General features: G+C 46.5%; 10 protein-coding genes across 10 annotated transcripts in view; 7 read left to right on the top strand and 3 right to left on the bottom strand.

Moving 5' to 3' along the window:
• Positions 1-1342: 1342 nt before the first annotated feature.
• Positions 1343-4857, bottom strand: PAAG_04030 (short-chain-fatty-acid-CoA ligase; the record flags this gene model as incomplete). Its single annotated transcript, XM_015845138.1, has 7 exons — positions 1343-1461; positions 2756-3035; positions 3133-4179; positions 4250-4285; positions 4397-4544; positions 4607-4677; positions 4831-4857. 7 exons carry the CDS (start codon positions 4855-4857, stop codon positions 1343-1345), a joined length of 1728 nt encoding a protein of 575 aa, XP_015699364.1.
• Positions 4858-5315: 458 nt separating this feature from the next.
• On the top strand, positions 5316-6253 carry PAAG_04029 (hypothetical protein; the record flags this gene model as incomplete). The annotated part of the gene is made up of 2 exons (XM_002793711.2): positions 5316-5434; positions 5923-6253. The coding sequence occupies 2 exons, from the start codon at positions 5316-5318 to the stop codon at positions 6251-6253; spliced, it is 450 nt and encodes a 149-aa protein (XP_002793757.2).
• Positions 6254-8534: 2281 nt separating this feature from the next.
• On the top strand, positions 8535-11704 carry PAAG_04028 (ubiquitin interaction motif protein; the record flags this gene model as incomplete). Its single annotated transcript, XM_002793710.2, has 6 exons — positions 8535-8624; positions 8749-8817; positions 8914-8977; positions 9077-9220; positions 9282-10577; positions 10638-11704. The coding sequence occupies 6 exons, from the start codon at positions 8535-8537 to the stop codon at positions 11702-11704; spliced, it is 2730 nt and encodes a 909-aa protein (XP_002793756.1).
• Positions 11705-12760: 1056 nt separating this feature from the next.
• Positions 12761-13588, top strand: PAAG_04027 (hypothetical protein; the record flags this gene model as incomplete). The annotated part of the gene is made up of 2 exons (XM_002793709.2): positions 12761-13025; positions 13161-13588. The coding sequence occupies 2 exons, from the start codon at positions 12761-12763 to the stop codon at positions 13586-13588; spliced, it is 693 nt and encodes a 230-aa protein (XP_002793755.1).
• Positions 13589-15553: 1965 nt separating this feature from the next.
• Positions 15554-15947, bottom strand: PAAG_04026 (hypothetical protein; the record flags this gene model as incomplete). Its single annotated transcript, XM_002793708.2, has 2 exons — positions 15554-15691; positions 15792-15947. The coding sequence occupies 2 exons, from the start codon at positions 15945-15947 to the stop codon at positions 15554-15556; spliced, it is 294 nt and encodes a 97-aa protein (XP_002793754.2).
• Positions 15948-16785: 838 nt separating this feature from the next.
• PAAG_04025 (osmosensor protein) lies at positions 16786-17994 on the top strand (the record flags this gene model as incomplete). Its single annotated transcript, XM_015845137.1, has 4 exons — positions 16786-16854; positions 16966-17121; positions 17190-17312; positions 17413-17994. 4 exons carry the CDS (start codon positions 16786-16788, stop codon positions 17992-17994), a joined length of 930 nt encoding a protein of 309 aa, XP_015699363.1.
• A 1118-nt stretch (positions 17995-19112) lies between these two features.
• Positions 19113-19487, bottom strand: PAAG_04024 (hypothetical protein; the record flags this gene model as incomplete). Its single annotated transcript, XM_002793706.1, has 1 exon — positions 19113-19487. One exon carries the CDS (start codon positions 19485-19487, stop codon positions 19113-19115), a length of 375 nt encoding a protein of 124 aa, XP_002793752.1.
• Positions 19488-21495: 2008 nt separating this feature from the next.
• PAAG_11789 (hypothetical protein) lies at positions 21496-22333 on the top strand (the record flags this gene model as incomplete). Its single annotated transcript, XM_015847372.1, has 5 exons — positions 21496-21652; positions 21782-21816; positions 21883-21968; positions 22042-22132; positions 22262-22333. The coding sequence occupies 5 exons, from the start codon at positions 21496-21498 to the stop codon at positions 22331-22333; spliced, it is 441 nt and encodes a 146-aa protein (XP_015702964.1).
• A 158-nt stretch (positions 22334-22491) lies between these two features.
• On the top strand, positions 22492-23148 carry PAAG_04022 (hypothetical protein; the record flags this gene model as incomplete). The annotated part of the gene is made up of 3 exons (XM_002793704.1): positions 22492-22531; positions 22642-22690; positions 22755-23148. 3 exons carry the CDS (start codon positions 22492-22494, stop codon positions 23146-23148), a joined length of 483 nt encoding a protein of 160 aa, XP_002793750.1.
• Positions 23149-25027: 1879 nt separating this feature from the next.
• The window catches only part of PAAG_11788 (hypothetical protein), a gene marked incomplete at both ends in the record, with an annotated part of 3421 nt that continues 1369 nt past the window's right edge, over positions 25028-27079 (top strand). The window contains one exon of the mRNA XM_015847371.1: positions 25028-26732. Within this exon, the coding sequence (XP_015702963.1) occupies positions 25028-26732 (1705 nt within the window). The remainder of the gene's footprint in view (positions 26733-27079) is intronic.

Here is a 27079-nt window from a genome sequence, read left to right as displayed (position 1 = left end):
TATGTATATGCGGCGTTCCGACAACGTGCAAAATGTGTCGGAGTTTATTGAGCCCCGCATACACGCCTCGCCTCGCTCACCTCATTGTACGAGGGTGGATTAGTTTAACACTTTGAGATGGTGACCCTGATTTTAATCACGACATGGCGTTTTTGTTTGATCGCTTCACGGATGGCTAGTTAAAAGCTATAGAGATTCTCCTGAAGGTCGTCTGTGGTTGGACTGACTGGGGTGTGTGTTTAGTAGGAGGCGAAGCAATTATAAATCACCTTGCTGCGCATGAACTCATTTATCTTCTTTTTTTCTATAATTAACACTCTATCTGGGTTCATGGCTTTTTAGCTTCCGCAATCGCAGCTCCATACGACTAACTTTGCAGAAATGGTTGATGTTTTTTGACCTATCCGCCACCCGGGTCATGAAATCGCACCTGAGACACTGGCTTTGAATTGGACGGAGTAGAAGGATGTTGAACAGTAATGCATCCCGTGAGGCCATCCTTTCCGCATTTTCCCCCTTCTTTTCACTTGGCTGAAAAGCTTAGAAATGCTTGTTTTCCGCACCCGGAAAAGAAAGGAAAACCCCCCAGAACAATCTTCAATATGTGTGTCTGGTCTTCAATTGTGGCGAAAACAACGCGAGACGAGAGCGAGGAATGTGCTTCATAATGACCCCTGTGCACGTCGTGGCGGTGATTATGGACATGAAGTTTTTTTTCACGATGGAAAGGGCGAGAGAAGGAAGCCACCAGCCAACCCAGACTATGATCATGTATGCTTGTCTTCGTCTTCCAACCTACCAAGGGGTCTTTTGTTTCCTTCCCGGGTCCCTCCCAATTCTCCTCTGTAACTATCTAAGCCCGTTGCTCTAGCAAAAACGGGGTCAATTGCCTGCTATGCTTGCTTTATTGCCACATCACGCCCAATTCCATCTCTCCACATCGTGCCAATCACTTTGTGCTTTTCAAGATACGATATGTGCTTGTCTCTTTGAGGATGACGCAGCATTACATCAAAGGGGGGTGTTTAGGTACTCATTGAGTGAGAGATTGACAAGGAGAAGGAAGAAACGTTAAAGTAACCATGAAATGTAAAATGGTATTAAGGCCTAAGTAGGTGCCCAGGCAATTAGGTATCTAAACAACTAAAGACAATGAAGGTAGAATCTTGGACACACATACATACATCCTATTTCAATAAACCGGCCATCATCGAAACTTCACACACACACACACCACGTTTTGTCGCAAATACAAAATGTGCTGTACACAAGGTCAAGCGGAGTCATCTCGTCTCACGGAATGATCCAGAGCTTCCCCACCCTTCTAAATCCAACCCTTCACTCATTCCTCGCCCTCTAGTAAAACGAGAGCCTGTTCACGAAGCTTGAATTTCTGGATCTTCCCGCTCGCGGTCTTGGGGAAGTCGGACGAATCTTGCATGAAGAATACGTGTTTCGGAACTGTGTAGAAAATACGTAAGACGGTGTTAAGAACTAGCTTGGTCCATTTCCTTGACACCCCATTAAATGCCTTTATCAAAGCTCATAGGGATCTAGTGAGTTGGGGAATATGCATGAGGATGGGTTCAGGAATTGGACGTCGAAAAGTGAGATGTTCGTCGCTTAACGCGATGTTGTTCCTTAAAAGGGGGAGAGGTTGGGCAAATATGCAGTGTGAGAACAGGCGAACCGCAGGAATTAAACCTTGCTAACTATAACAGGGCTTAACTTGCGGATATCTGGCTGGTGTCTGATGCAGATAAATTCACCGAGTCCCTTAGGGTATAATACATGTGTGGGGATGGATGGAGGAACAGGTGCAAACTCTTAAGGCAGCGTTAAAGAAACGAAAAAAAAGGGGGAGAAATTTTCAATTACAACATTTGAATAAAGGGAGGGGAAACAATGTCAAGGTGCAATCGAAACTGGCTGATATAATTGGGTTGTGCAACGACTCCAAATTGGAGCAGAAGCAATAGAAACCAAGTCAGACGACTCATGATTTTGGTTTCGAGTAAACCACTATTCATTGGCAGAAGGGTTTAGGGAGGTAGGGGAAGAGAAAAAATTTACCGCTAAAATGGGCCAGAATGGTCGGACAGAGCGTTGTATGAGGGATATTTTTGTGACGGAAGGTGAGTATGAAACCCCCCTTGACCACCAACAGAATAAGCAACAGCAGGTTTTTTTTTTTTTTTTTTTTTTTTTTTCAGAATCAGGAGATATCCCTGAGTTGATGAAGTCGCCTGCAGTCGAGAGACTTAAGGCCAAAACAGTGAAACCCCATTGCGGTGGACAGTGCAGCAGCCAAGAGATGTGGAAAAATGCAGAGATTCAAAAAAATATACAAAAAAACGAACCAATGGGGGGATCCTTTCGCCAAATACGAAAGATGGTCCGTGAGGGTTGGTTTGGAGCTCATCTGAAGAGGTGGAAGATGCTTTTGTGGCGTGGAGACCTCGTGTAGCGCACTCATGGGCCCGAGCGGGGCCACGACCATGGATTTGGGGGGGATGAAAGCAGAGACAAGAAAATGGTGCAAAAACAAGCATGACAAGCATGCGGGTGATCCGTGTCTTGGATACTTGGCGCATATTGAATGGTTGATATCGACGAGGAGAAGGAGGTTCGAGGATTCAGGTGTCCAAAGCCTCTTCAAAATGAAACGAGATGACATCATAGGATGTTGCAGGTTCCAAGCGAGCACTATAAAAAAGAAACAAAGAAAGAGAGGAAAATGGAGATAAAATCTTACCTAGATGGTGGCTCAGTTTTTCCCTCACCCACACCCTGATTTGTTCTGCAGTGATCATCTCCTCGACTTCTTCTCGGGGAACCACAAAGGCTGCCACAGCCTCTCCGTATCTTTCATCAGGAACTCCGACAACAGCCACATTCGACACACCAGGATGAGCAAAAAGACAGTTTTCAATTTCTAATGGATGGATATTTTCACCCCCACGAATGATAATATCCTTTATCCGGCCGGTGATGGTTATGTATCCGTCTGCTGATATCGTAGCTTCGTCACCAGTCTATATCCAATACACAATGAGGAACATATTAGTCAATCGTGAAACGGCTGTCGTAATATCCCGCGACCAATCGAGTAAGCGTTGTGCGAAGACTTACATGCATCCAGACTTTCCCTTCCTCATCTTTCACCATCACCTCCGCCGTGCGTTCGGGAGCACCCCAGTATTCTTTCATAACCAGATAGCCGCTCACTACGAGTTCACCCTTGGTATCCACAGGAAGTATCTTGCTTCTATCGTACGGGTCAACCACCTTCGCTTCCACGTGAGGCATGAGACGTCCAACGGATGTAATTCTCTTTTCAATAGGATCATGCGTTGTCGTCATCGCTGAAACCGGGCTAGTTTCCGTCATGCCATAGCAGATGGTTAGTTCCGTTAGATTCAGCGTCTTATGGAGCTTTTTCATCAATTCTGCTGGAACGCTGCTGCCAGCTGCAATCCCCGTTCGTAGATATTGGAATCCTTCATGGGGCACTTTCCCATCCTCCAGAAGCTCCAATTCTTCAACAAACATCGTGGGCACTCCATAGAGAGCTGTGCATTTCTCTTCCTGGACAGCTTTGAGGGTTGCGATGGCATTGAAGGATTCGGCGGGGAATACAATTGCTGAGCCGTGTGTTGCAGTTGCCATGTACCCCAAGATACACCCGAAGCAATGGAATAAAGGTGGAGGACAACAGACAATATCATTCGGAGTGAATAGCATGCGGTCCCCGATTTGAACCCCATTGTTAAGAATTGATCGATGAGTTAGGCAGGCAGCCTTTGGCATGGAGGTGGTGCCTGATGTAAATTGTATGTTTACGACGTCATTTGGCGAGAGGCCCTGCGGTGGCAAGGGACGCATATCTTGCGCGAGGTTCGATATTAGGGAGGAGAAGTGAGTTGTGCAGTTAAGCGAAGTTGTGTCAACGCGGCCATCGTCATTGCTGACAAGAATGATTCTTTTTAGAGAAGGGATGGTGTGAGACTGGAGCTTCGGGCTGAGGAGGTCGGGAACTATTTGTTGAAGCAGTGGGACAGTTGAGCGAGGTTCTCGACGCGGTAGGTTTACCTCTGTACTCATAATCAACTGGGAAGCTTCCAGATGGCTGAGTGCAGCGACTATCTGGTTAACATTAAATGATGGGTTCAATGGGACCTGGGAGAGTGTGTGAATGGGTTAATACATGGATATAATTCCCTTGTTTGAAGTAAAAATTTTAACTTACCAGAATCACTCCAAGTTTGAACAAGGCATATGTTACCTAGGCGTTAAATTCAGTAGGTGTTTGAACATGAAAATCGTCTACCAGGAGCTCTGACACAATTCCCAAGGGGTGGGGGGAGGCGATATCCATTTCCATATCATAGCTTACAATTGCATATTCAATAGAATTCCCCAATGAAACGGCCACTCGATCACCTTTAACAAGCCCACCTGCAGCTAATCCGCGAGCTAGCTCATTGCTCTTCTGGTCCAATTCTTCGTATGTCAGTCGTTGCCCCTGATGCCTCGACACGACACTGATAGGCGCTCAGTCAGCATAAAATTTCGCCCGGCGGCGGGAAAAGGTGGATGCACGCACGCTGTTCGGTCACCATATTTGGACACGATGTTTGCGAAATGTTCTCCAACGGTTTGCTCGAATAAAGGGGGCTAATCATGGATGGAAGCGCATGCCAAAAGCAGCCACGAGTCGATGTTAGCAGGTAAAACTTCCAAGTATTTCAGAGACAGATATTGAATAGAATGGGGCCTGAAATGTTATCTATGTATATACATTTAACAGCTACAAATAGCCCCACTAACCTCTGTTGGACCTTTTGCATGGCTCATTGTCAGAAGCGATCGCCTTTGAAGCAGCGGAAAAGACCCTCTAACCCTCAAGGTCGCTATTATCGACCTTGCCTTGCAAGACACCCGCCAAATCTGAGACCCCCGCATAGCTGAAAAATATTGAACAGGTATTCTGAATCGTATGCTCTATTAAGTAAACAAGGTATAATGTTATGTCATACTCGGAATTGGAGTTTGGAGGTTGATGTTTCCCCTAGCGAGAGCAAAAATGCGGGGGAATGATGAGCTTGCAATGGTGGGTTGGCGGTGTTGTGGTAACTATGTTGTGCAGCTCGGCCTCAGGTAGCAAGGGAAAGCTTGAAGCGGTCTTTTGAGGTAGAAAATGGTGAGCCTAGATGTTAAAGCAGAAGAAATGGCCTTCCCTTTTGATATAAAAGACAAAGACAGTCCAAGAGGTGTCAAAACAATTTATGATGAAGGAGAGATTTGTTTAAGGCATGCCGGCACAAAACCCGCTGAAGAGTGTTGGCGTCTTCGGCTCGCAGCTCATTTCAGCGCTTGTTGAGGCACAGCGATGTCCCGCCGATTCGCATACCTTTTGGCCCTTGTTGGCCCGGTAATTGTGTCTCTGGAAGCTTACCCGTAGTGCCTGGAGTGTCTCTTGTTATTGCGGAGTTCTTGTTGGCTGGTTGGAGTTGTGGAGAAGCAGCGCGCAATAAAGTATGGCACAGGCACAACAAGAATCCAAGTTTCAGCTTGGTCCATGACTTGTGCTGAGCTCAATGAGCTCAATCAATGGAATGTACAGGGGCCGCCAGCCAAACAAATTTCAGCGATTATTTAACTAGTTAGTTATTTGTGATTAGTTAGTAAACTAATAATAGCCGATCTCAATTCCATAAACCCATGAGTATTGATTAGTTATAACTTCAAAGATTTGCTTAAAGTGTCAAATTCCTTGCATTGGTGTTTTTGCATCCATGATATATTGAGAGCAATGCATCGCAGAAACTTATATATTTCCAACAGTGCAATTATAGGCTAGCTAATAATTGCCAATGTTTATTATGTTGTTGTTCTTCGTCTTGATTGGAACCAAAACAGACCAATCCCAAGATCAGACTTCAGCTGCCCCTCGCAGACGTCCCTGTATATTTGCGCTATGGGTGATGGAGAAGAGCAGGACAATATTGACTTTGATTCTCAAAAAGAGGAAGATATCGGGGAGTGGCATTATGGTGATGGATCTGTCCTTCGCAACCAGTGTTTCCAGCTTTACGATATATGGTGTGCTACGTCCTCTACGCCGAGAGATGGGACTTCCAACCTTTCCGTTGTGGATGCTTTTCTGGATATGTTAAAAGACGTTAAAGATGTCGCGCCCTATTTCCATAAACCCCCAGAAGGTGTCGACATCAAAGGCGGAGGGAAATAAATTTCCCTGTCTTGCATTCATGTCCCAAGATTGAGACTACAAGCGACCCGCCTGTGGTCAAAAGTTGAAGGATGTAGACTATTATCAGGATTTTGGATTTGGCCGGCCCTGGGCATGCGATATACTTCCGTCTGGCATCTCGCCGACTCGCTAGATCAGAGAGGTCACTTTGCAAGTATTGATCTTGCATGGTCATACATCATCTGTTGTCGTTGGGTTGAAATACTTCAATCCGCTGGTGAGCAAAGCCTGCTATGGAGAACTTCAAGGCTATTTTTGGACTTGGTCATACACGGTCGATGGCCAGCTGTGGTGAAGCCAGTTAATGTGAACGGGACATCCCGTGCGCCGTGGATTTTGATGCCGAAGGGGAAGAAGTTGAATTCCACGCACAAGTATGTTTTCTAAACAAAATTTCCAAGCCATTCATTGTCATATTGGTTAAAATGGAGAATACCATGACAGTCCTATGGTTCGAGTTCCACCAGATTCATCGCTTGCTTTTGATATCTTGTTTGATTTCTGTATCTCCAATAGTCTAGAAAAGGAGTTTCTTGCTGGACTCGTGACCTTTTTGATTTTCACGTTGCGGAATGTACCCACTCCTCAGCTGAGTCCGCCGACTATAGTTTCTAACTGTGTGGTTCCCCCAGCGCGGAGAAGCTCTATTTTCCAGAGACTTCTTGAGGCACTAGATAAATGTATAGCTCTGGCTCTACAGCTGATGCCCCTGATTCTTTGCTGGGTAGCACGTTCTTTGATCCGCGCATTCCCTGCAATTATCTTTGGATATTTGCAAAGTACTTCTCCCGACCGACAGTAATGGTTTTCAGAGGTTGCTACAAGCAATCACTGAGAAAAAGGCGTATATGAGCCTTCTGTGGCATGCCGTTGTGAATAATCACCAGGCAACAAAGTTCCTTAACCTGACCCTCAACAGCCTATCCCCAATTTCTCTTACAACGGCATTCTGGACGAATACCAAACAATCATTCCTCCAGGTAATATATGAACCGCACAACCCAAGGGATGTAACTATCTCCTGGGCTGAGGAGTTCATCCAGTCCTATTACTGCCGCCCAGAGGTTGACTTTCCAAGGTCACCAGCACCTCCCTTGCTTCAACGCGCACTGGGAATTCAAGCTCTCAAATAAGATCTCATTTCCAACACATACATGTGCCTCTGTCATGGAAGTCGTACTGGATCTTGCATTCTAAGGAAAAAGATTTCCACCGGCTCACATCACATTCCGTCGGCAGCTGCAGTTCAAATACAATATTTGGACACAATAAACGAAAATGAATGGAACAAAGAGTATGTACGCTCAATTATCGCTTCCGCTCCACTTCGATAATGTGTAGATACATGCCGGCTAATTTTAGAAGGATACAAGCCCAGAGTAGAAAATGTGCAGACGACCAGTCCGGGATCGCGACAACACGGCTCTGCAACTGGCACCGACATGAAGATCATGGTTTGTGGCTTGACGATGGGACAAGGGACATAGAAGGGATTCGCCAGCTGTAACGGAACTCATGGATTGTTGACGGATTTACCGCATCTCATCCTCTAGACAAAAATGACGGCGAACCTCCTGACATACGCTGAGATAGTCTCTTGGAGTGGAGGACTAAAGTTCAACTGTGCATGCATGCCTTTAATGATGAGCACTTAGTTGGGGAGGAGGAGGAGGACAAAAAAGGTCCACGCAGCGAGGTGAGATGGCTTTTTATAAATGGTTGTATGGGGATGATGCAGTTCGTATTGTAAAAATGAAATTAATGTCCTAAATTCTTCATGTCATGCAGTTTGATCCTGATGATTTTCTCAGTGCTTCAGCTGTGTATTGTAGAACTTCTGCTTCTCTCTGCAGTTAATGATTGCTTGCTGTTTCACCTAAACAGCAGTTCATCATACGTGCTTGGCAAGAGTCACCAACCTTAAACCAGGCGATTCAGATACAGCACTTCCAACTGCAGACTGAATATACTCTTCCAATAACCCCCAGGACTCCGGCTTTCGCCTCTTATGTTGTATGAGGACCTCCAGCCCAATCTTCTGCCAGCGTGAACCAGCCAGTAAGCACTAGTTAGGTCGAACGTTGCTGTTCTGGTCGTAAAGCACCTCCCCCGCATGTCCTGGGCACTGCAGCCACATACGCCAGCTGTTGTTTTCCCGCCTGCAAGCAACAGTGCAACCAAGCTCTTTCAAAATCCCATCCACAAGGATTATCTCCCTCTCAAGCCGTCTCAGCTATCGTGCGAATAAATTATCACCGAGATGGCTTCTTCCGAGCTGTCTGCGGATGCCATCGAAAGCTTTATATCCTTCACAAATGCCACGCGGGAACAGGCGATAGCTTTCCTTGAGGTACGACAAAGTCTCGGGTTCTTAGGTCTTAATTTCCATGGCAACCTTGGTTGGAAGCTTGCAGTCTACTGTTTGAGCAATAATGGCTAACGGTGTTTTTGCGCCGCGATAAAATAATTACTAGGCAAATAACCATGATTCCAATAGAGCTATCAATGCCTACTTTGAAAACCCTGGCAGCGTGCAAGCTGAGGTGAGTGATCCAGTGCCATAATCACAGTGCCATGTTTTTCACTTGCTGTTGGGCATTGAGCATGATGCGTTGACTGATCCCCTGGTTCAGATGCAGGTATGGCCTATGCCACCTTCTAGTCAGCAGGAGCGATATGGATACCAGAATCAAAATGTACCTTGTGAGTTCAAGCGTCTATCTTCCAGGACTCAAGTGTCCTTGTATTCCTTCAAAAGTGTTACGTTAGGAGCCTGCTGACATGGTTATGTTATTTATTTAGCCTTTAGAATTGACGCCGATCCTGTGCACCCTGTCGGATACCGATCAGCTCCTTCACGTCCCCCGTCGAGAATTGGTTCTCACGACCACCTAGAAGATGCTAAGTTGGGCCAGCCGATCCGGGGCTCCACAAATAGGCTTGATGGTGAGTACGCCATATATTACGTTCCCGTGTTGGGAGTTGTCACATGTTGACCCGCCTGTAGATGTAGGAGAACCAGGCCCAACTGTGCGTATGTCTCTTGCGGAACAGGAGGAGCATGAGTTGCAGCGGGCAGTAGCATTGTCATTGAACGCTGAATTTGCTGGTAATGGCGATATTTCTATCGACGAAGGCGGCCAGGAAACTGGTGTAGTTCAACTCCACACGAATCACACCAGCTTTGGGCCTGCTACCAAGAGTCATTATGAGGAAACAGCCTGGGCATTAACGTTGCTGGATACTACTGCTCGCGACGTGTGCATCCACCCAGACCCGGAGGAGCGAAAGAGGGCAAACGATGAGCCTGCTTTCCTTCGCCCTTCAGCCGATATGGAATACCTCGCTGGCTTCGTAACTATTCTCCATGCAATCCCGCTGGCGAGAGAAGCTTTATTGCTTAGGGATAAAGTCATCCGAGACTATGGCAATGACCCGCAGTGGTGGAATGGACAGCCTATTAACCTCCCAGCCTCAGTAACCCTAGCTGATGATGGGTACATGGATGAAGATGAACCTAATGTTCTTCTACTTGAAACACAGAGGCTTATGGCATTTCTGGATTCAACTCATCGTGCATTTGGAAGCGCTGATATCCTAGCCAATCTTGACTATTCTCGAAGTGACAACTCCGATGATTACAGTATTGGCCAATTTTTGGAATCATGGCAAATATCTGCCGTAACAGCAACCCCAGATAACCAGCTGGCTACTGTATTCTCATCCATGGCTTCGAAGAGGCCATTTTCTATCAACGACGAACCGATTGATAGGGAATTCCTCACATTGACGCTTTCTGTTTATCCGGAGTATGCAGAAACGTTATACGATGTCATGGACACGTCGATGTGGAATGATTCAATGGAATCAGAGCTTGATGATATATGGATTGACCGTATTGGTGAAGTGTTCTCTCTACGGTTGGATGCTGCGGGAGATCAGAAATCCGTTAACGTAAAAATCCCTGCGGTGTGGTATCCCGACCGGTATATGGAGGCGTGCAGGGATATCTCTCGTGATATTCGAAAAAAGAGAATCGAGGCTTATATAGAGATTGAAAGACTGCATGATTTAATGCAGCGCTTCTCAACTTTGAGAATTGGCGACTATACCTCCCACATCAAGAATAGTTTTAATTTAGCTGTCAATGCGTTGCAGGTTGCTTCGCGGAATAACCTGGCCAATGGGTCTCACGAAGGCGCAGAAGATACACCAGATCAAACTATCGTATCGCATGAGGCTGTCATAGATCTCGCGAACGAGTTGAGGGGCCTCACAGAGAAAATCGACGAGAAGCTACAATGTACGTAATTCCTTTCCACGATCTACCTCATTTTGTGTTTTTACTAACGTAACTACACAGGCCTGGAGGAGAGAAAATATGAGGCGTTAGCTTCATTAAGACGGTATTCAAAGGAGCTTACGACTCCGTCTGACGATCCTACGAAACCACCATATAACAAATACACGTTGCGAGGCGTGTGCACGCTTCCACATGTCACATATGTACTGAGACGCTGCAAAAAGCTCGTCGACGACACAGATGAGTCCACCTCCACAAACCCAACCCCTGATGCATGGCAGTGGTGGCGGATCAGCTTTTCCGTCGATGACGCCAAAGCTCGACATGCAGAAGCGACTCAGACACCCATAGTACCCTCCTCCCAACAATATCCGGCCAAGGCCCAACCACAAAAGAGGCCGAGAGTTCCCCTACCAACCAATGCTGATGTGGCTGGTTATTCGGTGCGACCTGTCCGGGAAATAGAGGTTCTACGCGCTGCGAAGGATGAATCCCGTTCTGTGATTCTTGTATATGCAAATGAAAATGCGGTGAATTTTAAGGAGGAGCCCCTTCCACCGGAACTACAGGCATTTGTGGATGCTGACAACAAAGCCTTCGGAACTGAGTTAGAAGAAATTGCCCGGAGAATAGAGCAAGGGGATGAAACTGTACCATCAAGCGAAAATTTATGGTCTGACCTCGAACCTCTAGGCGGCCAGTCAGATGACATTGTCATTGATGGAGCGCAACAGATTGATGTAAGAAATGTGGAAATGGAACGTGTGCCTAAGTCATTGTCGTCGACGGAGGAGGTGGAAGTTAAACAAGGCAACTGTAAAAAACAAGGGTCATACGATGAGCGCGATCCTACAAGGATGCTTTCCAAATCCGCGGCACTACCCACAACGAACGTGTTCGACTATGAAGTATCTTCGTTTTCGGATACACCACCGAGTGAGGAGGAAAGGGGACCGGAGATGCAGGAGCGGGCTGGTGGTAGTGGCAGTGGACGTGGCATATTGGGCGTTGGCAGTGATGGGAATAGCTGGGTAAATTTTTCCATGCCACCGTCTGATCCTATGGACGGAATTCGGAAGGAGGGTGATAACAATGACAGCAATCCTGATAAGGTACTATTAGAGTAAGAATAAAGTGACGAGAGTGCGGCGCGAGGACGGGATTGAAGGTTGACGGGAAGTCCATGGTATTTCATATAGAGGTGTTCAATTTGGCAGATCAGATTCATCGTGTTAGAAATGAATAGCTGGTTGGATTCGGGGATCGAGAAGGGAGATGAGGGCGTTGGATGGGTATTTCCTTGCGCGGGATCTGTTTCCACACCTTTTTTTAATGATTTGAGTACTGCCTCAAGATGAAGGGTCGTTTACTCTGTTTAGCATCCGTCATCCTGATTGATGATAAGGGGATTTATATACCCCGTGCTTCCATGGGTACGAAGCCATACGTAGATAAATATAACAATACCTCGCGTCGCTGCGAGGTTTAGTTAGTTACACGTCTATAGTTCCGATCTGGAATAGCATAATAATGACGGGAAAATTTTCATTTTTAAGATAGGATCGGATAGGATCGGATAATAGATTTTCAAATTGTTATTAGCCTTCTCAGTTGTAATTCTTAATCTTTATTGGGCCGAAATTGCACTGCTTCATGCAATTTGTTTGATGCCCCTATTTACTAACTACCTGACGGCTGATTGTGATTGTTGGATGTTTGCTCTGTTTGCTCGACTTATGACGATGCGGCTTGTTTCCTCATCTCCTCCCCAAATATATGCAACGGACATCACATATTTACAACACAGCTACGTATCTATAAGTATTATTATTTCAGAACTGCATTGAATATTCTTCGTCTGTTATTGGCTGGGATTTACTAATGTAATTTCTCCCAACTCGAGGGAACAGGATACCACCACCGCGGCGTTGACAAACAACTTTTAAATAAATTAAGGCTGACATATCGGGACATATTAGACACTTTTCAGGGCCGCAATTAATAGAACCATCCATAATTCAAGCCGTCCCAGGTTTCTTCATCACGAACCATTTCCACTCACAACCGAAACAAGGAATAGTAACATCACCAAGCCTAGAAAGCCTGGAAATACAGAGTTACTCTCGACCTACTCTATCCTCATTCTATTATAACAAGCACATAACAAATACGCATTCGCACCAATGTCGAACCCAACATCTGCATCTTCTACCTCTCTCCCCGCCTCGACAGAAACGGCCGCAGACACAATTGAACTACTGGAATCACGATTACGCAGGATCGAGTACCTGCTGACGGGCGAGGCGAGCTGGACGGGCCAGCGGCCGCGGATACCAACTGTATCCGGTGCTTGCAGGAAACCAGCGACGACACGGCTGGCAGAGTTGGAGTATGAATTGAATGGGTTGGCGAGAACAGTGCCAGCTGTGAGGGACGTTTTAGCGCTTTGTAGGTTCCGAGTTCCGAATTTCCTTCAAATGAGTCTACAATATCAGTCCGGCCGTTGATACCTGATCTACGTTTTCAAATCCACCCGTTACGCAATCAAGAAAGCAGAGCTAACCAACCCCTCCAATTATACAGACTCCCGCTTTCCAGACCTTTTCCAATCCATCCCGGACACCACGTCGACCTCGACTTCCGCCAACCCCCAATCCATCCCAACAACCCTTCCCCTCCCCGCCCTAACCTCCATAATCCTCTCCTACGCCTCCGCCTTCCCTGAAACCGCCTCCCGCCTAACCTCTCTCAAAGACCTCCCTATCCCACCCGCCGCCCTGTCCGCATCCCTGATAGAGCTACAACCGCGCCTTGACCGGCTAGCAGCCGTGCAGGAGCAGCAAGCGGCTGAGATTGCAGAGCTGCGGGCGCGCAGTGCGTTGTTGGCGAAGCGGTGGGTGGAGGTTGGGGTTGTGGGGGGAAGTGAGGTTTGGGGAGAGTGGGAGGGGAGAGTGGAGAGGGTTGAGAAAGCGGTTAGGAGGTTGGAGGTTGAGGCGGAGAGGGGGATTTAACTTTCTGTTTTGGTTTGAGGAAGGGAATTTTCTCTTTTTTAAACGGAGGATATCCGTATGGCATTTATATGGTATGATCATTCCTTGCGTTTGTGTGGATGAGCGAACTGGTGTCATCTTTTCTTGATATTCTTGATTTTTTTGGTTGCATGCGTAGGAAGAAGTCCTATTAAAATTTCTTTTCTTTTTCTATTTTCTTTTCTTTCTGTGTGATTGAACTACCTGTTTCATTTTTGCGTTCTTCATTCTGCAGGGGAGTTTGAGCAGTCCCGGTGCATGATTCTTTTAAGGGCACTACTATTCCCAAGAAGGAAATAAGAGAAATATTACTCCGTATCTGAGTGGTATATTCATGCCTCCTTGCAGATATCACTACAACGTTACCTACGCTGTGAAAGACTGAGAGCGAACTTTTGACTAACTCATCATCATTGACTAGTTACTCCAAGCTAGGCTCCACAACCCCGACGCACACTTATCCCCCTCAACAGCTTGCCAGCGCGTGAGAACGGACGATGGATAAGTGTAATGTCGGTCCCGGGATTAACGACTGGAGCCCCGGTGGAGGCTAGATCGCGTTCATGGTGGCTTGTATGCCGCCTATCTTAGTGGGGATGGTGAACCTTTGGAAGGAGTTCCAAAAGCCGGCAGGGTGCATATTTTTTTACAGCGATCTGTGATAGCGTGGACGTGTTTCCATGAAGCCTGAATATAGCATATGGCGTATCCACATTCAGATATATTCCTTGGACACTAAGTCAGCATCAAAGAGCTCAAGTGAACAGAATACCACTATCTAGGTACCAAGGTAGGCAATGTATGATTATTTCTGCCTCGGACATATCGGAAATTTTCGAGCAGTTGAGATGTCAAGGGGTGGAGTGAAGACATGTCAGATTTCGAGTTTGTACAGAACTAGAAAGATACAATCTCCTTGGTTTCTTGTCTATGCCTAAATGTTATTAGGGAGTAATAATAGGTTTAGTATTGGTAGACAATAGTTTTGCCCATAGCGGGTGTAATATATGTATCTGCACTCTGTAGGGCTGTTGCAAGGCATCATTCTGGTGAAAATGTCGGTAGCTGGCACAGCAGAACCAATTGAGTTCAGACACAGGAACGCAAGCAGGTACAGGCAAAGGAATACAACCAGGAACAGAGATGCAGCATATGCAGAGAGACCTGCATTTAATAACATGCGTACGTCTTTAACTCGGAGATGCAGTTGCACAATGAATTGATGAAGATGAAGAAGAATATAGAAGAGAAACGAGAAGAAATGGAATTGAGAAATAAATATCGAGATGTATTTATATATCTCTGAGATATGGTTGCTGGTCTATGGCGGTTGATTATATACGCGGGGCATAATTTACCAGGAGGTACTGGTACATTACAGCATATCCAACTGTCAACCCATGGGTGACTGCCCGACGGCCAGACAGCCGGACAGCCAGACAGCCAGACAAGGCACAACCAGACAACAGCCTACGAAGAAATAGAAAGGGTCTTCGATCGTCCTCCGTTTCATCGACGTCGAATGTGATCGAATGTGAAACAAAGCATCCAACCTTTGCTTGCCCTGTATGTGGGGAGTATAACAGATGGAGCCATGGCTCATTGGGGTTAGTGATATGGAGATGTCTTCGTTGGTTCCCAAAGGTTAATTTGGTTGGCCCCTTTGGTTGGCTCGTGAGGTAAATAGAAAAGAATATTCCATCCAACAGACTTGAACAGATCAAAATTCATCCGGGCCAGTTAGGGAATTTGATAGGAGCGGAGTTAAAAACGAGGGCCAGAATTGGTTTTGGTTGTCCAGGAATGCTGCAAGGTTATCTCGCGTACCTGCACTGCTGCTGCCTTTGGATGGCCAAATGGTGCGTGCACCTTGAACGAACATGAGAGGGGGGTGGGAAGACGCAGGTTCATATATTTTTGAAGGAGCGGATTTTGTCTCTAAATCGTTCATCCCACTATGTTATATAGATTATTTTCTGTCATTTTCCTCATTGACATATTCATACTTTTTGAAACAGGCCCAGGTGGGTTGAACCAGCCTTGAAGCCCTGCCCGCTGTTTGGCAATGGTAGGCAAGGAGACCGACTGACAATTAGTTAAATAGTTATTTAATTGAATTTTCTCTTTCCTTCTTTTTGAAACAATCCCCTTAGTTGTTTATAATTTAGGGTACAAGTTAGCATACCTCCCGCCCACGCCCTGCCCTACCCCAGGTACCGGTACATCCTCCATCCACCGTCCCATTCCTGGTCCCATTGGGATCCCACCTTCCCAACCCAGGTTTTCCCACACCTTTCAGCCGCAACTTCAACTTCAACCTCAACCTCATCTTCAACTTCATCTTTACATCTCTCATCACCATCCGCTTCACTTACACTCCTTATTCGCTCTTTCGCTCCTTCTTCTGCTTCTTATGCTTCTTCTCTTCTCTTCTCTTCTCTTCTCTTCGCCTTCATCTTCGCCTTCGTCTTCGTCTTCGCTGTTTTCTTCACTTTCTCTTCTCTTTCTTCGAGCCTGGTGCTGAAGCCTGCATCTTCATTCCTCCCTCCTGTTCCACCCATCACCTTTGTTCGCCTCCCTTCTCTCGTCCGCTCCCGCCTGCGACCACCTAAATGAGTTCATCAACTGGCATCCAGCTGCTCTAGATACATATCTCATCAATCACTGATCACGCCTGCCGTTGCCATATTTCCAGTGAACCAATAACGAACTGTGGCTGTTATTTCGCCCTCGAACCTTCATCTTGAAACCCTCACTGGCCTCCCAAAAACACAGCCTCATCACACTCGTCATTGCTTTACCACGCATTTTCACATTTCCACATTCAACACTTTGATACCCAACGATAGAGAAAAATAAAAGAAATAGATACAAGTGAAGGAATCAACCACATCGCATCATCACCTATCTCACCCTCGCTAGCCAATCCTCCTCTTCACCTCTAGGATTGGTCGCCGTCGTCTATCGTTGTGTTCTCCTCCCTCCTCTCCCCCACTTCTACCACTTCTCCATCTCGGAATTTTTAGTATATTTAAGTTCCTACCGGGATCAATCACAGGCGTTGCCGTGCCTGCATGATAACCTACGCCTCGTCCTACCCACCTTCCCTTCAGAAAAGTTCCCCCTTTGCTCAGAACAAGAGTTAAAACAACTACAACAACAAGAATCGGCCATCCACAATGGCTCAGCTGGATGTCAATAATATAATGGGTGACCCGTTCGCCTTGATAACCCTTTCAATGGCTATGGTATATTAGTAACCTCCTTTTCTTTCCTCTTCTTCTGTTTTGAAAGGAACACGACATAATCTATACTCATTCCAAATGCTAACGAATCCCTCTTTTAAAACAATTACATAGATCGGATGGCTATTATCCTTGGTCACCTGTGTGATTTCAGATGTCCAAGGTATTTTCCCCAACTATGTGTGGTGGGCTGTCACCTATATGTTCGTAACAATCATCGGCCTTGCCATTGTCATGGGCTCTCAAACAAGCCATGTCTATGCTATCGCGGTACGCTATAGCACGAAAATTCCCGAGGTAAATTATCAGAATTTGACTAACGAATAATTTGATACTAGATTGTCGGTTATCTCGCCCCAGGTCTCTGCTTTACAACTCTCGCCGTCAACTCGTTAGTTTATGACGGCAGTGCCACCAAACAGGCTGCTGCTGCAGGATTTATCCTCCAATCCATGGTTATCGTATGCGACTTCCCCTTTCTTTCTTTCCCCTCCTTTTTCATACTTCCAAGTCAGACCCAAAATATTCCTCCTTTTCCTCATCTATCTAACAATCAAACAGATCATCTGGATCTTCTACTTCGGCTCAACCCCCCGATCCTCACCGCGCGGCTACCTTGACCACTCTGGCGGTGCAGGCAACGAACACCACTCCTACCGCAACAGCAAGCCCATTTCAAACTCCTATGGCCGCCCCGAAACAACTGTCTCCGGCAACCAACCACCACAAATGTACACTTCAGCCCAACTGAACGGTTTCGAAACCTCATCTCCCGTCGCCGGCTACCCCTCCACCGCCACAGATAACCCCAATAACGCCGGCCGCTTCGGCCAAGCCCCCATCGGCTCACAGACAAATCTTAACCCCGGAAGTAACCCCGTAGTAGGCGCTGGCGGCATCTCCCTTGGAATGGGTGGTGCAGCTGACCCATCGAATGCCAACGAAATCAGCCAGCCGACGGAATATCCCTATCGTGCTAAGGCGATATATTCCTATGAAGCGAACCCAGATGATGCGAACGAGATTAGTTTTGCGAAGCATGAGATTCTTGATGTGTCGGATGTCAGTGGCCGGTGGTGGCAGGCTAAGAAAGCGACTGGAGAGACGGGGATTGCGCCGTCGAATTATCTTATTTTGTTATAGGGAGGTGGATGCGGGGTTTTTGATTTCGTTTGCTTTTGTCACTTGGTCCTTCTTCTTGAATTTTATATGGGATTTTTTTTTGTTTGTTTGTGTGTATGGAATGTATGTATGGGGTTCAATTTCTTTGCTTTTATCTTTCGCTTCTACTTTTGGTATGCTAGGTTTTATGTGTATGTGTATGTGCGCGTTTTATCAGCCCACATCGATCCTACAGCTGCCATACCTCCGGTTTCCGTTTTATTCCCCTCTTTTTATCTTCTCTGAAATGTCATCTTATTTTATATTTTTGTTCTCGACAATAAATCAACACCATCTACTCCTTTAGGCTCGTCAAAGCCTTGAAAGAAAAGAATTACCTCTTCAATTTGATTTGATACCCGTCCACCCTTCTACCATCTCTATTGTCAACTCCATTCACCTTCTCTTTTTTTCATATTTATTGCATCCGTCTATTTGACTTTATTTCATGTTCAGGTCTAGATGACTTTGTAGTCTCTCTCTCTCTCTCTCCTTTTTTTTTTTTTTTTTTTTTCCCTTTGCCTGTGCATGTGCACGTGTTTTGAGCACTGCCATTATTCTTTTTCATCATATTTAGTATTTTCAAATCGCTTTCAACTTGATGCCAACCCCTCTTTTCTTTTTCTTTTTCTTTTTTTTTTTTTTAAAAAAAAAAATTTCCCCTCTGTTCTCTCTTCTGATCTTTGCTTTTCAGTTACCTAATGCGATAAAAGTGTATGTATGGGTGTGTTTATAAAAATTGAAATTCTCTTTGATTTTTATTCTTTCAACTCCTCTCTGTTTAGTAAATATTCATAACAAGCCATAGTCCCCTTTCTCGTTCTCGCGGTACTGGAACTAACAATCGGTTGCCAAGTCTGTAACTCGTTGAAGGTTCGTTCTCCCCGAGAATCTCATTTACCTTATTTTCTTCCTTTTGGATGCTGTCGTTGTCCATTTAGCAAATGCACGTACTACAGTGTATAGTAGTAATATATCCAGAGAGAAAATTCCCTTGCACATTCTAAATAAATCGAACATAGACGTCGGTTTACTTCATATCTTCCCGTCCCCATATCAACAGTTGCAAGGGCCCCTGCCTCTCGTTTCTTTTTTTAAATTCATCCACGTCCCCAGTTGCGATTGCGATATCCTAGCCATCTTAGCCGGTAGTTATTCAACTGTAATGCGAGAGATTCCCTACGCCTGGAAAAATATCGACCATTAGGCGTCTCGCTAGCAGTTGAGTCTGGTTCCGAGAGCAAGTCAGAGCAGGAAACGTTCTTCTCGCTGCCATAGTGTAAGACGATGATTTTGCGTTTCTGGGTTTGTTGTTCGGGTTGCTGCCGCTGGTATTGGTGTTTATTTGGCTTCTTTTGCATGATGTTCTGGTCCGAGAGACCCAGGTCATTGTCCGTTCGTGGATGATTTGTTGCCATTCCGGCCATGCATTTGCTAACTGCTATAAAATCTGTGGGGCTTAAACCGAAAGACATGGTGGTGGCGGCGTTTGAAAGGAAAGAGGCTTTTTTTGAGGGGGTTTAAGAATTTCACTTGTAGGTATGTTCTTCGTTTTGTCTCGTTGTTCGCTTGCGCCTGCACGCCTTTTTGTCGTAACTCCGTGAATTATATCGCCAGTTCACAAACTAAGAATTTCTCATTAGAATTGACAGGTCACAGCTGTCAAGGGCTGATTCTTATATATGTATAGGGGGTGCAGAGGTCCAATGTGAAAAATGTTAAAAATAGAAACTATTGCTCTCGCGCTGGTCCTTGCACAGCATCTGCAGAAGGAAACTGGATTCAGCTCCCTCGCCGCAGCATGCACAGACAATAATTGGGTGTATAGAGTGCACACTACTTACATGCAGTGGGTTAATGCGTGTGCGCGTGCGCCGGAATGCGGGGTTCCCAATGTCCTTGGAGAGGAAGAAGATCAACACAAGACACAAAGATTAAGAATGGCATCAACCACTTCTTAAACCATCAATTGTATCGTCAGTCTCTGCTGCTCAGTGTCTGCTCTGGACGAGGGATTTGATCTAGGCCAGGGACTTGACCGTGGGGGTTGATGAGGAGCAAGTTTACCATCGAAGATGGGCGCCTATTCGGCGCAGCACAGATTCAAAGGATTCTTAAATAGGATCTAAAGTTAATTCTATTCAAATGCCTTCAAGGTATGTTCCACGGGAAAGGGGTTGTCCCTTCATCGCCATGCTCGAGTTGCGCAAGCAATTCTTGAAAACCCAATTGAGCAAATGCTATGCGTCTACATTTGCTCATACGGACGAGTTTCTCTCATATCATCACAACCCCATTTCCTGCAGGAATGGACTTTTAATCAGATATGCAAATCGTTTTTTTACATGACGTTCAGCTGCCTTCTCCAGGAAGGGTATTAAGGAGGGCGCTTCGCTCAGCGGAAACCTTCGGTCTGAAACGACCCACGGAATGAAAGTTCTTTCATCAATCCAATGAGTAATACATATATCTGTCTAGCCTCTCTCAACGGTTAGAATGTCGAAGAACTTGGCTAAATTGAAGTCAATTGGTGTCGACGAGCAAGAGAAATCAGCATTTTGGCAAGGCCAAAAAGCCTCTGACTAAGGTTTGCGTCATTCATCTCTCGCCCAGTGCCGTGATCAACATCGACTCACTTGTACACGTTCTGTTCAGCGCTAACCGCTGGGCAAGGATAGATATAAGTCTTTATCTTTGTCGTGTTTTCCTTGCTAGTATTTCACTGTTATACTTCACTTCCTCTCGAAGATGATGACCCGGTACAAAAGGATTGTTGTCCGTTCCCATTGGGCCGATTGGCTCCGAGGACTGCTCAAACCAAGGTAGTTAACTTTGCGATGGCAAATTCTATTGTTGTATGTAGGAAAACGAACATGCTTCGTTCCCTGTTTTCATTCCTTCTCTCTGTATCAGTTCGTCCCTAGCTTTCTCCTTACCCCCAGTCCATGCATTACGTTTTGCAGTCTGCTCATAGCTCTGTTTCCAGAGATATCAACGGCACATCAAATCACAAGACCCCGCTGATGAAAACGTACGGAGAAGCAAGTCAACTCCCCCAACATTTTTATGGGTCCTCTTGGCTTTCCCGCTATAGCAATCTGATGGTTCCCTGGGGTCTTGTCAGGCTTGGGGAAAATATCACATCCGGACTGGTTTAAGGAGAAGTTCAGTTTCTCCCCCGGCCTTCATTTGACTGCTAGCGGTTCTTTAGTTAGTTACCTGAACTACGTTCACTGCAGTTTCCTCTGGTCGAGACTGCATTCTCTCCCGGTGAGACAGAAAGTGTTCAAAAAAATCACGCCCTGCTGGACCAGGCACGGAAACAAGTTACATTCAGATCTTTGGCCCTTAGCCTATAATCTGTCCTGGATGTCGCTTGGAGTAGTTTGGTTGGGTCTGTCTTAGGAATGAAATAATTCTGGGGAGAAAAATCCACCCAAATTCCTTGTTAATTGATTTTTGACAACCTCTTTCCAAGAAGGGATGTCGGAAGATAGAAAGATTCCCGTTGCGGCTAATGTACTTGGGACCATTGGCACTGTGCTTTGGTGCATCCAGCTCGTGCCGCAGATATGGCATAATTGGAGGAATAAGAGAACTGATGGATTGCCAGCGAGTATGATGTTTCTATGGGCTTTATGTATGTCTGATCCCCTATTGCTCAAGTAGATTTTGATATTCCTCCCACTGCCACGGGAATAGGGGGCAAAATTGTAATATGTTATGAACGAACACTAAACGAACACTAAACATTCCCTTAAACGAGCAGGTTCTGTGCCCTTCGGCATCTACATGATTCTACAGGTAAGTTTCCGCGGAGATTCATGCAAGGGGAAGAAAAGCCGCTCCTATTCTTAACATCCATTTTAGCAAGTGAACATTCCTATCCAAGTCCAACCTCAAATATTTGGCTCGCTGTGTACAATCTGCTGGGTCCAAATTTTATATTATAACCAGTAAGCCTGGCCCGTCTCCCACTAATAAATTGCGTAGACGTTGAACTTGATTTCACTGACCCCTGGATTACAGTGGCTACAGCTTGAGAAAATCAGTTTTCACCGGTGTAATAACTGCTGCGCTTATGGGTGGATGTGAAGCTCTATTCATCCTTACTTTGAGGGTAAGTTTAGCTAGCCATTGACATAATGCGACCATAGAATGGGGCCCTTAAAGGAGAGAAAATATATATCCTATGTAAATGGCTCGACTTGGTGCAACTAACCCGGATGTTTTTCACCTCAATTCACAGATTCCATACAATAAGGGCATAACTTGGCCAGCCCTGCTAATCGGGATAATCGCCACCATCCTCATTGCGTAGGGCTCATTGCTCCCTACTACGAGCTGTGGAAAAGAAACGGCCAAGTGATTGGAATCAGTATGTTCTCTTCCCTTGATTTCACATACCACCCCTTTCTACACTGCTTGAAATTCGGTTTATTAACTTCGCGACTTCACAAAGATTGGTTCTTCCTCTCCATGGACACCCTGGGCGCCGTTTTCTCTCTACTTGCTTTGGGTAAGCAAACATATCACATTTACACCATTGCCAGATATCCCTTCAACCTTGAGTGAAAAAGAGGACGAAGAGATTATTCGAGAAAATATGCTTACACATTCCACCCCCAGCCGTTGAAGGAACCTTCGACATCCTAGGCGGTATCATGTTTATCGTCGTGTAAGATTTTTCCATAATCTGAGATTTAATTGTTAAACTATCCTTACTCACAGAACCAAACTAGCCTCATCCTCGAACTCGGCATCTTCGCCAGCCACATCATCTGGCGCTTCCATTTTTGCAAAGAGCGAAAGGCAGCCAAGGCATCTGGCATGAGTATCGATGAATTTCTGAGCTCTAGGAGAGCCATCAGTGGTAGCAGCAGCAGTTGCTGTGATGGTCGTGGTGGCATTTACTATGAGCCTCCTCCTCCTCCTCCTACTACTACTGTTGTTCATGGTGCTGTTGTTGAAAAAGGGGTGCACATGGAGCGGAATCCGTCTGAAGCTGTACCAGCTAAGAATGTGGTTATCGGTAAGGGTTCCGTCAATGCGGAGAACGCGGTATATGCAGCTGGAGATGTCGACTTGGAATCGCAGAGTCGGTATAGTTATGTAAATGTGGAGGATAACGAGTAAGAAGAAGGTTGTATTATTAGACTTTAGTGTTGGACTGAGGTTCATGTTCATTTAGTTATGTCATGGGTTCTTGTATATTTTATTTCTCCTGCGTTGTTAGGTTATGTAAGCAGATACCGACGTAAGTGCGATTTCACTCCGAGTCATGTGTATGTATATATTTAAGAGTAGAATATGCCTACAAAAAATAAAATCTACTTCACGACCTCAGGGCTCTGCGCCGTGAATAAACGCTCTCACAAGGGGGACGTTCCTTTGCCAGGGACAATACCAACGCTCTAAAACGAAACGAATAACGGCTCGAGGTCATGCATCGCGCCAGCTGCAAGCAAGCCATCCCAACAACCAAAGCATAGATTGTAGACATCTCTACCCGGGTGGTTTTGGTTTTGTTTCCTCTCTCCAAATCCATTCATCTCATTAGTTAGGTCTATGCGGCGTACAGCATTGCCGTGCACCCTTGCATCTGTCCGCATCCACCTTAACCCTCTCTTTTCAGCTCCTAACACAGAAGAATCCGTGTAATCGAGAGCAACTCTTAGCGGGGAGGATTTTGTTTTATTTTTTATTTTATTTTATTTTTTTGTGGTGAAATCCATATGTGTGGATAAATATCATTATTGGGTGCTACACTGTTGTTAAGGGTTAGTAGGGGGGAATAATGGAATGTTAGCCAAACCATCCAGTCTCCAGTGAGACAAGGGAAGCGGGGTGCGGAAGAGGAAATTGATCAAGGGAGTTTGAATTGGAAAATCGAACGGGAGTGGGGTGGTTCTTTTCTTTTCTTTTCTTTTCTTTTCTTTTCTTTTCTTTTTCGGTCTGACGGGGGATTTGGGTAAGCTGATGACATGCATACCTTTTATATTGGTCAATTCCAGCCTGGTTTAACTAGGCGGTGGATGTAGGATAATGAGGATTCGATGCTGGCTGCCTGTCAACGTTCATTATTCTTGAGCGGAGAGATAGTATATATATTTCTGAACATATCAGAGCTTGGTCAACAGAGTATCCATGCTGTGTTAAATAAACCTGGCACCCTGTGGACGGCGTGTTGAGAATTACAGCCCAAGATATTTTGGTCAGAAGCAGACAGCAGTGCAAGAAGTGGCAGAGCAAAGACGTTGAGATGAGAAGATCAGAAACATGTGCTGCTGTTTAGTCTCTCTGGTTAAGCACACGATATTGACATGTTTATTTATCTTATCACCTTAGTTGTCTCTGAGTGTGTCCCTCCTCACTGCCCTCCCTCTCTGAGGCGTGCAAAGGCCTGTCCCCGTGTTGCGTCGTCTCCTACTCTTGATTTATGTAACCACCGCCAACCTCGACTCCCACATCCACATCCACATCCAACCACAGCCGCAACAACGACACTCTCTGGCAGCAGCCAGCACGCCTCGGGTTGACCTTGGGGATGAACTGGAGCTAGAAACATCTTTGTCCCAGGAACCACGCGCTGCTGTTGTCCGTGACCCTCGTTTCTGCCATCACAAGTTCATACGACGTCCCGCTGTTTAATTTTAAGGTGCCTGACTGACCCCCTCCACCGCATCTCGAACATCTGATATCCATGGGTGGTGGAGGTGGATGGATGGATCCCCCGTGCCAATTGAGATAACTAGTCAACCCAGCTAACGAAAGTGACTTCTCGACTATTGCTCGATCCACTTAACTTGCCCTTTAACTTATTCAGTTGTTGTTTTATCCACGCCCCATTCTTCTCCCTTGAACAACCATCTCAGCAAGCAACCGTCTAGAGGTGTGTGTATGTGTGTATGTGTGTATGCACATACAGAACATCCAAACGATGCGGTAGAGACACACCAAGGTCGCCGGAGTGTTTGTTGATTGAGATAGATACTTTACGTTGTTCCCGCGGGCCATGCCCATGCCCATGGATCGCGAGCGCCGTCTGTCGCGGTTTACAGCCAAACTACTGCGTCGGTCTTCCTCGTCTTCCGCAAACTTTGTTGCGCCCAACTCTTCGAACCCAAACTCCAACACCACTAGCACCAGCCCCAGCGTTACCACTGCCAACATTATTGCTGCCAGGAACAGCAGCAACAGCAGCAGTACCACCTCTGTCAATCTCAATAAGCCTAATGCCCATACGGCGGCCCATACAACGACCCATACGGCGTCCCATACGGGCTCCATCACCCCTCATCCCTCGGCACGCATCCCCGAAGACGACCAGCTCCAGCAGCTTCAATTGCAACCCCAGCCTCCGCACCGTGCTTCCTCTTCCAATCCCCCCTTTGAACCCTCCCTTGGCTCCTCGTTCAAAAGCCCGACTAATGACAGTTCTAACCTTCTCTCCCAGCTAACCCCCAGGAGGCTGCAGAGTGGGGACGAAACTCGAACCCTTTCCATCAGGTCAACAACCCTTCAGCACCAAAACCAAGATCCGAATCTCGCTCATGACCCACTGCGTCAATCAACCCTGGATAAGGAAAACGATGAAGTAGCAGATGAACACGTTGACCAATTCCCAGCTGTCAGTTTTCCCGTTTCCGCTGCTGTCGACGCAGACCACGAGGCAGGATCCTCTGACCACTCCTCGTCGAGCAGCTCTCGTGCTCTGGACCCAAAAGAAGACCGCATCCCATTCCGTGCCTTGGAAGAATTCTCACTCTCCAGATCTTCCTCTGCAAAGGGAAAAAGCTCCATATTTCGGTCTTCTCGACATCACCTCCCTCTCTCGTCTGCAGCATCCTCTCCGTCTCTCAACGTCGTTGATGAGTCTCGTCAACAACACAACACCTCCGTATCATCCGCCACATCTTCCAAAACTACTACCACTGTGAAACTTGTTTCCCGACCTAGCATTGCCGTTCGCCGTCAGTCCCTCGTTCCTTCTTCCCAACAACGCCTGATCAGCACCCTCCTCGAACCGTCTTCCTCTGGTGGTGGAGAATACTTCTCCGGAGGTCTTCCCGCCATCCATCGCGAGATGATCAACCGTAAGATATGGGTTCGACGGCCCAATTCCTCACCGACATTGGTCACAGTTACGGAGGATGATCTAGTGGATGATCTGCGCGACGTCATCTTGAAAAAATACAGCAACTCCCTTGGTCGCACCTTTGACTCTCCAGACATCATTATAAAACTCGTTCCCCGAGAACTGACGAGTCGACCAAGCTCCCAGGAGCGTGTGCTTGGTCCGGAGGAACCCGTCGGACGCACATTGGACACTTTTTACCCCGGAGGACAGACCGTAGACGAAGCATTGATTATTGATGTTTCTCAGCGCCGCACACCAAAACCTTCGCCCAGACAACACAATATAGGATGTCATCTTGATGAACTACGTCCAGCGGAATTTGGAGATTACTTCCCTCCGATGCCAATGATTCCCGCATCTAATCCTTCTGGATCCGCCTCAAATGCAAGTATACCTAGCTCCCATCATGGCCCTGTACCTTCCATGTCCGTGATTACAACCGGACAACTCCCTCCTCTTCCCTCCCCGGGGAGCCATACCTCCTGGCACGCACACCAACATCAACATCGCCCCAAATATGGCCGTCAGCATACTCCCCCGCCTCCTATCATATCTACATCTACAAATGCCAGTGTGACAGGTACGTCCGCCGTTCTCCTGCGATATCCAGACCCATGGGTTGACTAGTCCGCCCGCTTGAAATGCTTCATTTATAATTTTATTGTAAGTTCATCACCGCTAACGTCAATTCCTACAAATCTGTTCCCCCCCCCTTTTCTCTTATCTATAGAACCTAACACTACCTCAATCAATGGGGTATCTTCTGTCTCTCCGCCACCATCTATACCTACGCCTCCCGCCTCCGTCCCCTCCCCCGTCCCCGTCCCTGTTCCCGTTCCCGTGCCTACCCCTACCCCCGCACCCGCAACCTCACCCGCACCCGCAACCTCACCCGCACTCGCACCCGCCCCCGCACTCGCACCCGCC

This window comes from Paracoccidioides lutzii, assembly GCF_000150705.2.
Source record: "Paracoccidioides lutzii Pb01 unplaced genomic scaffold supercont2.10, whole genome shotgun sequence".
NCBI lineage: Eukaryota > Fungi > Ascomycota > Eurotiomycetes > Onygenales > Ajellomycetaceae > Paracoccidioides > Paracoccidioides lutzii.
The sequence above is the reverse complement of the archived record's forward strand: the minus strand, read 5'-3'. Positions and strand labels throughout refer to the sequence as shown.